This window comes from Anabrus simplex, chromosome 5 (assembly GCF_040414725.1).
Source record: "Anabrus simplex isolate iqAnaSimp1 chromosome 5, ASM4041472v1, whole genome shotgun sequence".
In the NCBI taxonomy this organism is placed as follows: Eukaryota; Metazoa; Arthropoda; class Insecta; order Orthoptera; family Tettigoniidae; genus Anabrus; species Anabrus simplex.
In genome coordinates, this window is record NC_090269.1 from 229,114,574 (window position 1) to 229,129,833 (window position 15,260).

General features: G+C 40.7%; 2 protein-coding genes across 4 annotated transcripts in view; one reads left to right on the plus strand and one right to left on the minus strand.

The window, feature by feature from the left end:
- LOC136873925 (uncharacterized) overlaps positions 1-10,063 on the plus strand; it is a 150,155-nt gene extending 140,092 nt beyond the window's left edge. The window contains exons 4-5 of the mRNA XM_068227600.1: positions 6,844-7,003; positions 9,815-10,063. Of these exons, the coding sequence (XP_068083701.1) occupies positions 6,844-6,911 (68 nt within the window). The 3' untranslated portion in view covers positions 6,912-7,003; positions 9,815-10,063. The remainder of the gene's footprint in view (positions 1-6,843; positions 7,004-9,814) is intronic.
- The window catches only part of LOC136873924 (multiple PDZ domain protein), a 2,156,217-nt gene that overhangs the window by 1,686,161 nt on the left and 454,796 nt on the right, over positions 1-15,260 (minus strand). For all 3 annotated transcript variants that reach the window (XM_067147286.2, XM_067147283.2, XM_067147285.2), the window contains one exon: positions 9,785-9,907. In XM_067147286.2, the coding sequence (XP_067003387.2) occupies positions 9,785-9,907 (123 nt within the window). The remainder of the gene's footprint in view (positions 1-9,784; positions 9,908-15,260) is intronic.

Below are 15,260 nucleotides of genomic sequence, written 5' to 3' on the forward strand. Positions count from 1 at the left end.
CATTTCATATACACACACACACAACACTACACTACCAACCATCACATAGGCACGCAATAGCGAATAACTTGCATCCCTCGACACAAAGTTGGTAACAGGAAGGGTATCCGGGTGTCAAACTGTGCCAAATCAACGGGTAATTATTATTTTTATTTTTTTGCTAGGGGCTTTACGTCGCGCCGACACAGATAGGTCTTATGGCGAATTATTATTATTATTATTATTATTATTATTATTATTATTGTTATTATTTCTCCGTTGGGGGTCTTCTAAGGACCACGAGACAATTTCAATGCTTCATCCTTTGTTGTTCCTGCTTCCTTCTCCAATACTCCTTCATCTGCTCACTACGCCCCCCTTTTCCTTTACTCGGATCACTCTGAACCTGTTTACTTTCCCTCGCGCCATTGGAACCCTTCCATTTTTAACTCTTTCTAAAAATCTCTCTCTTTGTTGCTTCTTCCCTTCTGTTATTTCCAAACCTTTCCTGACTTCATGAATCCAGGTTGTTGTTGACTTCTTGTTCCAAAGATATTTGAAGATCTGTTTGGTTAACCTGTTGTCATCCATTCTGTATAAGAGTCCAAAACCAAGCTCGATAGCTGCAGTCGCTTAAGTGCGGCGAGTATCCAGTATTCGGGAGATAGTGGGTTCGAACCCCACTGTCGGCAGCCCTGAAAATGGTTTTCCGTGGTTTCCCATTTTCACACCAGACAAATGCTGGGGCTGTACCTTAATTAAGGCCACGACCGCTTCCTTCCAACTCCTAGCCCTTTCCTGTCCCAACGTCGTCATAAGACCTATCTGTGTCGGTGCGACGTAAAGCAACTTTAAAAAAAAAGTCCAAAAATATCAATCGCCTCTTCCGCATTGTATGTTATGTTTTCTATATTCCGGTATATTTAATCATTACTTCTTGATTTACAGAGCTCTGTAGTTCTTAACGGACCAAGTATTTCCTGTATACTATTCTTTCCAGTTCTTCTAATTTATTCAGCTTGTAATTCAGTACTAGACTTTCACTCGCGTATTATTATTATTTTTATTAATATTGAACTCTTCGGCCCACCTCTGGGCTCTGCCAATACGCGAGAGCATTATTTTATATTAAATTCCAATATATGGCCTTGTAACGAATACACAATGATTGAGTTATCACAACCCGCTGCAGTTGCATATGTAAACGGTTTTTAATTTATTTACTGAATTCATTTGTTTCCTGCCGGGATTCATTCCCATACAGAACGGCTCAATACTTTTAAATAAGGTTATAGAGCATTAATGCGAACATGAATCGATACAAAAACAATACTACCCCGGAGCGAGAAGCACAATTTAATGACTGTCTTTATCACAGTAATTGGACTCGGCACAAAAAATACTTAAAAGGTGCGTACCTCTCATTTATCATCAACATCATTAGTCTAGAACACGGATTTTGATAGGGCAGTGTGACCTAATAATTGCCACTGACGACTAGCTTCCTAGTAGTGCTGAGTTCGATCTCTGGCACTGGTCAACATTTACGATTTAGAGATGGACTCGATCGAAGATAACCTGCCTTCAATCAGAAACTCCTGAGTCGCAAGTTTGAATGTCCAGGATGGTTAAAGAATGCGATACACGCTCAGACATAGAAAAATAAGTAACCTAGGGGTTATTATGAGGCTTCGGTCTTTCAAGATTTGCTTGTCATTATAGGCACGAAACATGCAATTCGTTTATAACAATGTGGAATAAATTACAAATCTATATCCTCTGATATTTTTGTAGGTCTAGTTCAAATATAGTGACTAAGTTGTTTGAAAGGTATAACTTTTTAGGAAGTTCATCCATTCGAACGAAAAAATATTAACCGAGTAACATCTTTACAATAAATTTGAATTTGAATCTTACCTAAGAAATACCACGACTACTTTTAATCAGAGAAAATTGAATTTAAAATGTCACCTTTAGTGTTTATAAGATAATAAAATTATTCAATCAAATAATAAACAATATTATATAAACTACAGTAAAGGGAAATAAAACAATGCATTTTTACTGATAAAAAGTGTATAATATAATATTACTTTTCACATACATACATACACACATTATCATTATAGACTGTTATGCCTTTCAGCGTTCAGTCTGCAAGCCTCTGTGAATTTACTAAACGTCGCCGCAATCCTCAATTTGCAACTAGTGTTGTGGCCTCATTTAGTTCTATACCTCTTATCTTTAAATCGTTAGAAACCGAGTCTAACCATCGTCGTCTTGGCCTCCCTCTACTTCTCTTACCCTCCAAGCTTAAATACTAGTTTCTGTGTAACTAAGGGGTATTTCAAATGCAACTGATTCACTAGTTGACTAGGTACCATTCCCTTCCAGTCTGGGTGTATTGCATCTATGATTTGTTTTGGAGGTAAATGTGATTTCCATATACCACCAACACTACTACTGTTGAGTTGTGAAAGCACTGAAGTCATGCTAGCTAAGGATAAGTTATCCCCGATTGAACGAGGAAGTAACCCGTCTCTGCAGCAGGCAGGTGACCCTGCGTTTGGTTGATGATGCCCGTATATGTGCCAACTCATTAAACTTTAATCGTCTGTTTGTCTTTTATCAAAAAGCAATTTACTAACCTCCACGGTTACCTCATTTTCTTTTACAGAGGCCATTATACAAACGGACGTCTCCGATCAGTATGTGCATAAGCATAGTTTGAGTAATACGGTACTTTCCATGGTCATAAACACTAGATACAGATTTCTTTGGGATTATGGCTCGTGGAATAAGGCTGGTCATCAAAGCATTCATGTTTTGCTGGGCCTTTGTCCCGTCCTGTACTAATAATGCTCAAGGTTCGTCGTTGTATATTCTCACTCCTAACCGAATGGCCCGCTATCCCCAAATACATACAAAGAGAAGCTATATGAACTGAAGTATGTAATAGTCGTTTCTGCCATATTACTCCAGACCTTCGATTGAACAAGCCATTCACAGTACAAGAACATAAATGCCTAGAACATTTCGAAAGAAAGCATAGTCTGTTCTTTGAAAAAAGAAAATCACGCGCACGAATGTGAAGGTCTCATCATCTCACGAATGCAAGATACCTACACTACCAGTGGCGGTTAATGAACTAGTTCAGTGGACTTTCGTCCTGGCCACACCGATCCAAAGTCACTTGAGAGATGATCAGATTATCAGGTTGTCAACAGGGTAGTTCCTCAGTGGCCTTCACCCTTCTCTTAGGATGCTGATCATCTTGCACACCACTTTCCAATCCCCATTGCTGCAGGAGCAGCTGTGACACTACATGTGGTTCCGAAGAGGTCTATTTTGTGGGCAGGAAGTCTAAGCAGTGAGTATCGCATGTTTCCATAGAGTGCCTTATCTTCCACCTGAGATGAACTTATTTTCTTACAAAACGCGGCGTATAAAACTTGTAATTCATCCAATGTTGTTGGTTTTGAACATTCGTTGACGAACAGACATATTTAATATCCAGAAAATCTACATTCTTTCAATATGCAGTATGATGTTAAACTATGTTGAAATGCTCTCGAGATGCGAAGCAGAGTGTACGAGCACTCAAGTGAATGATGCTTCATGAAGCTCACCATATACCGGGTAGTCCACCAACCCTTGCGGTCCAGTTTTATGCATCCCTTCACATTTTCTACAATTCTGAAAGACATCGGTCCCTCTCCATAAACCGGGGTAATATAACGAGATGTGTGTTTACAGGCTAGAAGACAAGCAGGAATCGCGAGCGCCACTATTAATTCGTTATGGGTACCTCGAATGAACCCGTAAAACGAGTACAGATACGCAGAACACGTACTTTAAAACAGGAGATGGACGCACAGACCGGGAGATCGGCACTGTATAAGCTGGGAAGTGGGTGCCGCAGGTCAAGTGTCGCAGTAACTCACATGGCAAGCAGATGGGGAGATACGTGATTAGTCGACAGTGCTCGAAGTAACAGGTTCGAATCCCCCATAATATTTTTTTAACATCCAGTTGCCTGGGATGTTGTAAGGTTACATACTCGATACCTTCCAAGGACTGATTTGTTTATTTGACCCTGTAAAAGACCGTATGTATCGCTGCATTGGGTATGGTGCTGGGTTGGACGAGGAAGAGGAAATGATGGTCTGTGGACAGTTAGCTACGTCGTATATGTTCCAAACTTCGTAGACCACAGGTAGGGCAAGGTATGCCCCAATGCAACGATATCAACATGTGATGGAAGGTAAGTATGTAGCTGCACGAACTCCTCTCCTTCGAAGCAATTCACAACACAAAGTTCATTCACTACCTCGAGATGTATTCCAGCGACGACTATGTGGATATGTTACTTAACTATGGAGAAGCTAGACAGAATGCGTACCATGTGCAAGGCCTGTACCAAGAACGCTATCCGGATAGACGACAACCGACAAGCATGACATTTCGGAGTGTAGAAAGACTCCTGTAGGATACTGCATCCCTGGAAAGGACATGGCCTGTTCAATATCATCCCGTAACGTCTGCTGACAATGAACAGGTCGTGTTTGACGCTATCCGGCGTGACCCTCGTGCTAGCACACGGGCCATTGCACAGGAGACGAACAACAGCCGAGCGTCTCTTATGCGGATATTGCATACCCAATGGTTTCACCCGTACCATCTGCACTTACACCAGGAGCTCCATGGTCATGATTTCGATGCCCGGGTGGCGTTTTGTCAATGGATCCTACAGCATGCGGACACTGCTCCTGCTTTTCTAGCGACTCTCTTATTTCTGGACGAAGCACGATTCCACAACAATGGAACCGTTAATCGCCATAACATGCATTATTGGAGTGTGTTTAATCCCCACTGGGTGCAATACACAGCTTTTAAGGTATAGTGGGGCGTGAATGTATGTTGTGGAATCATGGGTGAACACCTTATCGGTCCCTATTCCTTTGAGGGCCATCTGACCAGCCAACGCTATCGGCGGTATCTCCAAGATGAACTAGCACCGTTTATGGAACATGTGCCACTCCTTGACCACTTCAGGATGTGGTTTCAACATCACGGAGCTCCACCGCACGCGGCGGTGTTCGTCCAGAACCATCTCCATGCGACGTATCCTGATGAATGGATAGTAAGGGGAGGATCTGTCCCCTGGTTCACTAGATCGCCCGATCTTATACGCTCCTGGATTTTTTCTGTGGGGCCATGCAAAACAACTGGTGTATGCACAGGAAGTGGCCAGTCCTTGTCACCTTGGGCAGCTCATCACCAAGGCATGCCGATCCGTTTCACCAGAGATGTTGCAACGGGCCAGACGGTTCTTACAACATCGTGTGCAGCTCTGTATCGACAACGGAGGTCGTCAGTTCGAGCAGGTGCTGCGTGAAACGACGTGCATAACTGAAATCCTGTCACAGCCTCTATCAACCCAGCTCAATACCAACTGTCCTTTTCAGGGTCAAATAAATAAGTCAGTCTGTGAAAAATCCCAGTATTAAGTATAAAACCTGGCCACATCCCAGGCAACAGGCTTAAAATGTACTTGCATGGGACTTGAGCCTTCTAACCCTCGAGTACTGTCAACAATCACGCATCCTACCGCGCGCTAGGCATGTGAACTACTGTGACACTTGACCTACGGCACCCATTTCCGAGCCTATACAGTACCGTGCTCCCGGTCTGTGCGTCCATCTCCTGTTTTAAAGTACGTGTTCTGCGTATCTGTACTCGTTTTAAGGGTTCATTCGAGGTACCCATAATTAATTAATAGTGGCGCTCACGATTCCTGCTGTCTTCAAGCCCGTAAACACACATCTCGTTATATTACCCCGGTTTAGGGAGAGGGACCGATGGCTTTCAGATTTGTAATAAATGTGAATGGATGCATAAAACTGGATCGCAAGGGGTTGGCGGACCATCCGGTATAGCCAACAAGTTCATGTAGAAAACTGTAGCAAATAGTGACATTTTGTTTGGTCTTCACACAATACTGTCTAAGAAAAGGCACTGTTTACCAGATAACTCCAATCGACGTTACCTCCACCTTTCTTCTGTCTTGTTTGTTCCGAAAATGGAAGACATATACTTGAGTAATAAGCAAAATACGATCACATAAATATGGCGCGTGAAATATCCGAGTAAATTAAGCATGTCTGTATATCCTATGAACGGTACACAAAATAAACAGTCAAATTCACTTACATACATACTACTACATACATCTCTATATAAGAAATGAAGAAATTCACTTACCTTTGACAATCACGGAAGGTGACATAGGAATCCTGAAATAAAATATCTTAACCTTGAAATACTACTGTGCACCAACCGTCTTCGTCTCTATATTCGAAGAAGAATAACTTTGGCGTTTACGAAAGCAAAGTAAAAGATGAAGAATCAATCCTGTAAAGTTCTTGAGATAATAAACATCCTAGAAAAATTAAAATATCTCAGTAAATTCGTGTCAATATTATATACATTAGAAACATATTTGAAAAAATGTAGTTCATACAAACGCAGGATATTAAACTAACGACATTTATTTGGAGAGTTTTTAACTACAAGTGTTCGTATGAAACGCCGTATGAGAAAATATGATCTGAAAAACAGTTAATTAAATGTACAGTGATTCTAATGACATTATCTCGCATGGAAGTGCTGTTAAACACCAATTGTTCTATATTCGATTTTTGAACCTAAGGCATAGTGTTACAAGCTTGGGTCTCAATGCTGACTCGTTTCTAATAGTCTCTAGGAAGCCTATCTTTTTTCACGTGCATCACGTGAGGTGATTCATTAATCTAGTTTTATAGAATGTGGCCGATTCCTAACATATCCCTTTCTTTGTTACAGAGAAATTAAATAGTTACATCGGAACAGGATGTCATGAGGAACGAAGCTCGACCATCAAGCAGCACTGACTGAAGATCGTGATTTCATGAGATGAAATGAATGCATCGCCTTGTTGAGTTATTCTTCAACACATGAATAAGCTGTCGTATGGATCAAACAGGTAAAGCACAAACACAGTTTAATATATCACACAGTTTACAATGAGTAATAATCATGGCCAGAGTATTTTATTTATGAATTCAGTAATGAAAACCCAGAAATGTTCCCAAATATCCATAAGAAATACGTACAATTTTTCACGAATATTTCAATGGTAAATTGTTGTTATAAACACGAATTGTGTACTGGCGTGTTCGTGATGTTTTTGTCTGTAGAATCAAACTGAATTTTAAGATTTAAAAAAACTTCTATTGTCTCCCAGTTGTTGCTAATATCTGAGAACTTGCTAGCATCTGCTCGATAAAAGAGCTAAATTACTCAATTTGATATCTATAGGCTACCGTTAGCACACAATTCGTGAAAGGTCAGGATAAATTCATCGGTTGCTCATTTTATAATCTAAATAATGAGGACTTTGCAGTTTTAAGCAATACTTATCAATATAAAAATACAACTCCAAATTATTCACAAGTTATAATTTAAAAAGAAGAACCGTGTTGATGATGTCCATGTAGATCAGAAGACCAAAAGTACTTTTTTTCCTAAATTAATATTATTCTATTATGATCACTCCATAGAAACGAAGAATTTGAGACGCTATACTTTCGGAACTTATTTTTAAGCTTTCTTGCGTCCTTTTATACCGTATTATTACTCAGGAATTCATACAGACGTAAGAATAATGATTCTCTCCACTATTGGACTGAATGGGGAAAGGAAAGTAATCGTTCAAGTATTTTAAGCTCATATATATGCACATGAAGAGAATATAGCCTTCGAAAAATACGTGGTATTAGCCATTAAGACTACGTAAACAACTCTTATCTGACTCGAAATTACCTTTAGAAATTGTTCTAGGACTCCTAGAATACATAATCAATGATGTCCATGTAGATCAGAAGACCAAAAGTACTTTTTTTCCTAAATTAATATTATTCTATTATGATCACTCCATAGAAACGAAGAATTTGAGACGCTATACTTTCGGAACTTATTTTTAAGCTTTCTTGCGTCCTTTTATACCGTATTATTACTCAGGAATTCATACAGACGTAAGAATAATGATTCTCTCCACTATTGGACTGAATATATTAAGCTGAAATAAGTTTCTGCGATCTTGGCCTCTTACAATAGCTAACCAACTCCTATCTAACTTGGGGTATAGTGCGCATTCGTATCCCTGAAATATCACTATAAAATTTGTCACAAATGGAACATAATTGCTTTTACACATATCAAGTGAAAAATCTGCGGCAAATTAAGAAATATTTGATTTTTGGGGAATATTATGTATACGTACTTTACCACTTTACAAGTACATTTGGTGTTACGCTCACAGTGACACACGTATGTCTTTTGTCTTATACTTTCAACAAGTTCGTGTGTGATGTCTATGTTCACGGAAGTTCTTTGCTTTCGTTTCATTGCTTCAGTTGTCAATGACATCATTTCCTGAATTGTATCGCGATATGCAAAACTTAATAGGCGACAAAATGGTATGGCCAATGTAGGCCTACATAGAAGAATTCTGTGGACTAGTGATTTATTGGTCCAGGGATCGAGCTAATTTCGTTCGAACAAAAATAAAAATATTTATTGGTCCAGGGATCATGCTATTTTTCTGTTGACCTCCATTTTGAACTGGCCGCTCTAGTTATATGGACAACGATAATAAGAACCCACAGACATAGCACTCCCATTCCTCGGTGCTAGCCCTGGACCTGAAGAAAGTAACAAAAGACGGCACCAGCAGCGCAGTACGTCATAAACCAGTTCTGTCTACAAGCCTTAAGTATGTTTTCATATTTTTCAAATAACGACGGTATTTCTTAATTTACCGCAGATTTTTCACTTGATATGTGTAAAAGCAATTATTATGTTCCATTTGTGACAAATTTTATAGTGATATTTGGGTGATACCAATGCGCATCGTACCCCTAACTTTAAATTTATTTTAGATATTTTGTTTTTCTCTTGGCCCCAAATGATATCTACCAAGTTTAATAAGTTTATATAGCTCACATTGAGTTGTCCAGCTGCATGACTAAATGGTTACCATGCTGGCCTTGGGTCCAAGGGGCCCAAGGTTCAATACACTGCCGGGTGGGGATTTTAACCTTCATTGTGTAATTCTTCTGGCTTGAAGGCTGGGTGTTACAGCCAACTTCAATATTAGAATTCATCTTTATATTGCCTATAGGGTATCAACTGGAAAGAACCGTACCAGGCCTCTGCGGAGGCTGTTTAAATATTACGAATGTCAGTGAGATACTTCAATAAAACTCCCCATGATATAAAATTGAAATTAACAGCGCTTATTTTACTTCAGTAAAATTATCCCTTTCGGAATTCTTATCACGAATCAAAATTTAAATATCATCAAGATACTCGCAAGATCGGTTCTCACATTTATCTCAGAGATGAACTTTGTTACGAAAATGAACAGCAAGAGGATACCGAAACAAATCTTAATGTGAAAAGATCTTTCGGACGTCCGATAAAAGAGACGTGAAGGACCACGGTATGATACTAGTAAAAAATCACAGGAAAACTTTTGTTCCATTCTTAGTTGCGTTTTTTTCTGTTTAAATCCCATAACAATATAATTTCTCTCTTTACAGGTCCCATATTTCATTTTTCTTCTGAGGAAATTGTCTGTATTCCCCTGGTAAATTTCTCATGCCCCCCCCCCCCACTTTGTGAATCACTATTGTAGAGGTATTCTGTAATTTTCAGATAATGCTTATGTCTGTTTATCATGCAGTATTGTGACGGTACTTACCACCTCCCCTGGCTCGTCTTCGTGTTCCAGGTCGGAGGCGACAGGTGATAAGGAGCCTGAGCTGCTGAACATGGAGTGATCGTCCAGCGTCGGAGTGGCCTGGCTGAGTCCCTCCAGCATCTCCTGAAACAAACCAGAATGAGATGACTTTCATACAAGACCAACAGCTGGGAAAGGTCACAGCGTTCCAGAAGCAACATTACCAACTAAAGAAAAGAATAATGTACAACATACACACAAAAACAAACAGTTAATTGAAACGTGAAACTTCTTCCAATTTCCTTGTTTTCCTTGGTCTAATTTCTGAAAGGATAAGTATAAAATCAATTTAGTTATCCTTATACTAACTGGTATAGAACTGAAAGACTGGCGGGCTGTCAAGTGTCGACAGAGTTTCACCGCATTTGCTATCTGCGTCTGACGAAAAGTCGCGGCAGCTTGTAGGTTCGGTACGAGTAACTTAGCTACAAACATCAGTCGTGCGAGTAACTTAGCTACAAACATCAGTCGTGCGAGTAAATTAGCTACAAACATCAGTCGTGCGAGTAACTTAGCTACAAACATCAGTTGTGCGAGTAAATTAGCTACAGACATCAGTCGTGCGAGTAAATTAGCTACAAACATCAGTCGTGCGAGTAAATTAGCTACAAACAGCAGTCGTGCGAGTAAATTAGCTACAAACATCAGTCGTGCGAGTAACTTCGCTACAAACATCAGTCGTGCGAGTAAATTAGCTACAAACATCATTCGTGACAGACAATGCGAGCTCTCTCAATCAATGCATATTTCATTATCAATAGGGCCTGGAGTTTTAGGCACATATAGGTTAGAATATGCCTTTGCTGGCGGGACTTAGTGTTTACAGTGCACTATGTCTTCTAGTATAGGCTAGAGCAATTTTGTTACTTTCATAGATCTGTCTCTGTCTTATCCTTGGCTTTGACAATATGAAAGTGACTAAGGTATGAGCGATGCTAGTAATGCCAATCCTTCTGCAGCCAGTCCCTGCTATGAATGGTACGAAAATGTTGCTCATAGGGTCGGTTGGTGTATGCATTTCAGTGGACTTGGCAGACTGATATATAATAGTAACTCTGGCTCGGTGAGGAAAGCAACGGGAAACTACCTCACTCCTCATTTCCCTAGTACGCGTCTTCAGTGAGGCCTGGGCCAGCTGATGGCAGAGCTGTTGAGGATCCCACCAGCGGAATCGCTGACGGACTGAACATACATAGGTTAGAATGCATACCTACTGAAGGGGGTAACAAGCATAGTCTATCCTGCACAACGATTATGCTATGGGATTTGCATAAACGTTAGGGATGTGGTCCATCAAGACCCCTAGAACTTATGTTACTCCCGGTACATAGCGGAAAAACGGGCTAGTCAACACTTACAAAAAAAAAAAAAAAAAAACATGTTGCTGTCTAATTAACCTATTACTCCATAAACATCCGAGGTCTAATTATCAAACTGTTCATTATGCAGTGCATACAGTAAATGTGTAACTAAGGCACAATTACACTACCGCTTTGAAACTTCACGAGAGCACCTCAGTTCGCAAAATTCACCACGGGCGGAACAGATGTTTATTATCAGGCTTTGAGACTTGCGATGGGCATATACATGGTAGCCATGCTTACCCCTCGCATATCTTACCCCGCATTCGCGCGATGGCACGACCACAGCACCGGTACTTCATGAAAATATTTGGCTGGCACGTCATTTTACATGCGGTTCGTCATACATATAAAGACTGTTTCTTTATTAGTTGTAATTGTTAATTACAACCTATACAAAGGTATACCGCCGGGCTGAGTGGCTCAGACGGTTGAGGCGCTGGCCTTCTGCCCACAACTTGGCCGGTTCGATCCTGGCTCAGTCCGGTGATATTTGAAGGTGCTCAAATCTTTCAATCCCATGTCGGCAGATTTATTGGCACGTATAAGAACTCCTGCGGGACAAAATTCCGGCACCTCGGTGTCTCCGAAAAACACCAAAAAGGTAGTGGAACGTAAAAAACAATGACACTGAAATGATATTCCTCTATGCAGCGTCTACAGCCCAACAGTGTAGCTCCCATCAATGTGTGGAACGTGTTGTTAGCGATGTGAAAGCTGTATTTCTGTTCTTAAGATAGTGCGAGTGGAGCGGTTTATCCATCTGCAGAACTTTGGTAACAGCAGTACCTTCATCCTCGGTATCGAATAAAACTTACAGGGGCGTAATCATGGAAAGTATGAGGACGATGACAGACCCCGCATCGAACGTATAGATCAGCTACTTGCAAAATTATGGGAGGCGCCTGCAGAAGGTATAGTCACTTCTTTCACACGCTGGCAGCTGGTGTTGTTCCAAAAGTGAACAGTAACACTCCGCATTCGTGGCCTGTCCTTTAGATTCGGTATGCGTTAAGATAACGCCAACACAGTAGTTCTCCAGAATAACCATCCCTTTCACATTACTGGGATTTTCATACACTTCTTATTTTCGTGGGAACTAACCGTTCGACGGGTCTCTCACAGACAAAGCTATTCTTCGCAGCACAGAGCATGTGCAAAGTTTTGGGTGGAGGAGCCCACGCACTGTGAGGTAGACTGGGTGCCACCCTAACGCGAGTATGAAGTACAGCTCGTCCGGCGAGTGGTGAAGCCTCAGGGTCGTGCTAGCCAGGCAGGTTTCCAGGTTTCAGTGGTGACGAACAGCCCTCACAGCGCGTCCCCGTCTACCGAGCTGTCGGCATCGCTTATAATCTTAACATGCAAAAATCCTGAACGCAGCGCAGCACTCGAAACCGTCACATGAGGGGTCTTCTCCTCCAGCGCTACAGCTCACCACTACTGATACTGCAGAGCGACCTTGAGGCTTCACTCGCCGGACGAGCCGTATACACGAAAAACACTGGTTTAGTTTGTTGGTGTACATACAACAGTGTTGTCATTAGTAAAGAAACAGCCCTTGCATGTAATAACATTGCTAGGTTGGTAATTTTGTAACGATAACTACATAGTGACATGCTGTTCAAATGAGAGCATATCTGATTCAAATATGAAAGAAAATAAAAAAGTGCACCCTCTCAGAATTTTAGAAATGAGTTCTAAAAATTACTTCATTAGATCATTCCACTCTAAAAGCTAATCCTTGTCATTGCAGTCATCTGTTTCTGTCCTGAATTTGTCGCTCAACACTTTCAGGTCGTGGTTTTCAGTAAGTTCTAGCAGAAATAAGTTTTTGATCGTCTTCTTCCTCTCTTCTCAGAAAATCTTCCTTCAAAGATGCTACAAAGGAAATTGTTGTCCCGCAAAATGTGGAGGAGACACTTTAATTTCCTTCTCTCAATAATGCTAATAAGACTTTTCTTTATATTTACTCCCCTCAGTACTTCATTATTGTTTATCATGTCTGTCTAACTCGTCTAGTTAGTTCTCATCTATATCAACATTTCCCTTGCTACTATCCTTTCCTTCTCTTGCTTTCCGTACGTCCAGCCTTCATTCACGTACAGAAGCACACTCCAAACACAAATATTGCGAAGGCCTTCCGTGTTTCTATGCTAATGTACTTGGTCAGCAGTTTTCAATTAAAACACTGAGATTCTTTCAATTGCAACGCTGAGATTTTTACGAAAATGAGCTATTAATTTTGACTCAAAATATACTTAATACTTTAATCCATTACATAGTGTGATAAGAATTAACAATTAATGGTAACGACATCGCTGCTGATTTTGATAGTCAAAAAATTACCTCGTTGAGCTGCATAGTTTAATTTTTATTGAAATAAGTCAAAAACGATCAAGTGAGTCAGTGACGAAGACTTTTATCATTTACTGTTAATTCAAAACCTGTATTAACATGAAATATATTCCATAGATTAGCGTCAACTGTTCGCAAGTAAAAATTTGTTTTAGTGGTTGTTGTTCTTGTTGCGAGGGGATAAGTTAGCCAAGTACCATCGCCACTGATAACAGTTCGAATCCTGGCCAACTGAATGTGTGCTTATTGAAATTGAGAGTCTCATCCCTATGGTTTTAACCACAAGTGAAACTGAAGATTCCGTGTCTGATGGCCACAAGATTAACAACCACGTAAAGCTGCAAGTTTGCTTAATTGTTGCGACGTAAGCAAACATAGGAGTAGAAGAGTGTGTAATGTTTAACCATTTCTCTTTTCAGTTGCGTTATGCTATACCCGATACAGCCCCACAATATTCAATAAACTTGTGGAGGAACCAAAAATTAAACATGGAGCGACTACTCTGAAAGCTATACAAGTTTAATTAAGCTTAATCACCGAGGTGTATTTAATTTTATTTCAAGGATTCTGATATTACCCTGGGAATTGGAGAGAAGTGCATTCATTTGCAAGGAGAGATGCTATCTGAAATTAGGGGACCGTAACCGATCGTTGAAGCCAAGTAAAAAGTGAATGGGTAAGTTTTTATGTGGCAATATGATAATGGGTGGAAAACAGCCATTATTGCATTTCTTAAGTATTTTAAGGACAGTCCGAACCACAGGTTGGTTTGTACTTGTAGTGTTAGGTCGAAAGGATGGTCGTTTATTATTCCCATGCAATTTTTATGGTATTTGTTATTTCTTCATTGATTGAGTTTTAACGCTACTGGCCTCTCTTATAGCCTCCCATCACTTTTTAATCTTCAAGGCAGTGCCCGTTGCCTTGGAAACAGAATATAGCCAAGAGAAATGAAGACAAACACAGCTTGAGTATGAGTAAACTATGAGCAAACCTCTGAAGTACTGGTCCTGTTCCCGCAACATCAAACAGAAGAGAAGAGCTTCCCGCCGCAGTCCAGGAGCGTCCCTAAACAAAGCAACACGAGAGCTTTCAACTCCACGCCCCACGGGAGGACACTACTAAAGGAACACAAGCAGTTGTTACTCGCTCTGGACAAGAACGACTTAGCATGTCCCGGGAGAACGTCTCATAACAACTGTTTTACACCATCTACAAATAGAAAACAACTTACGAGCAAACAGTGCTGGAGGAAGGGGAAGAAACAACATCCACCAACTCGAAAAAGATCACGATTAAGAATCCGATACAGTCCCGCAATGTTAAACCATGTTCGTGGAAGAACAGGAAATGGAGCCCGGACCGACAACTTGGAATGCTACCAGTTTAATAACTTGATAAATATTTGTATTTAACATGGGGGCGGATGCCGCTGATGCTCGTTGTTTAATGGGACCTAACATCTAGGTCGTCGGCCCCGAATGATACAAGACTAGACGAAATGGAATAATAATTAAAAAGTTAAACTACCGGGCGAGTTGGCCGTGCGGTTAGGAGCGCGCAGCTGTGAGCTTGCATCCGGGAGATAATGGGTTCGAATCCCACTGTCGGCAGCCCTGAAGATGGTTTTCCATGTTTTCCCATTTTCACACCAGGCAAATGCTGAGGCTGTACCTTAATTAAGGCCACGGTCTTTTCCTTCCTATTCCTAGGCCTTTCCT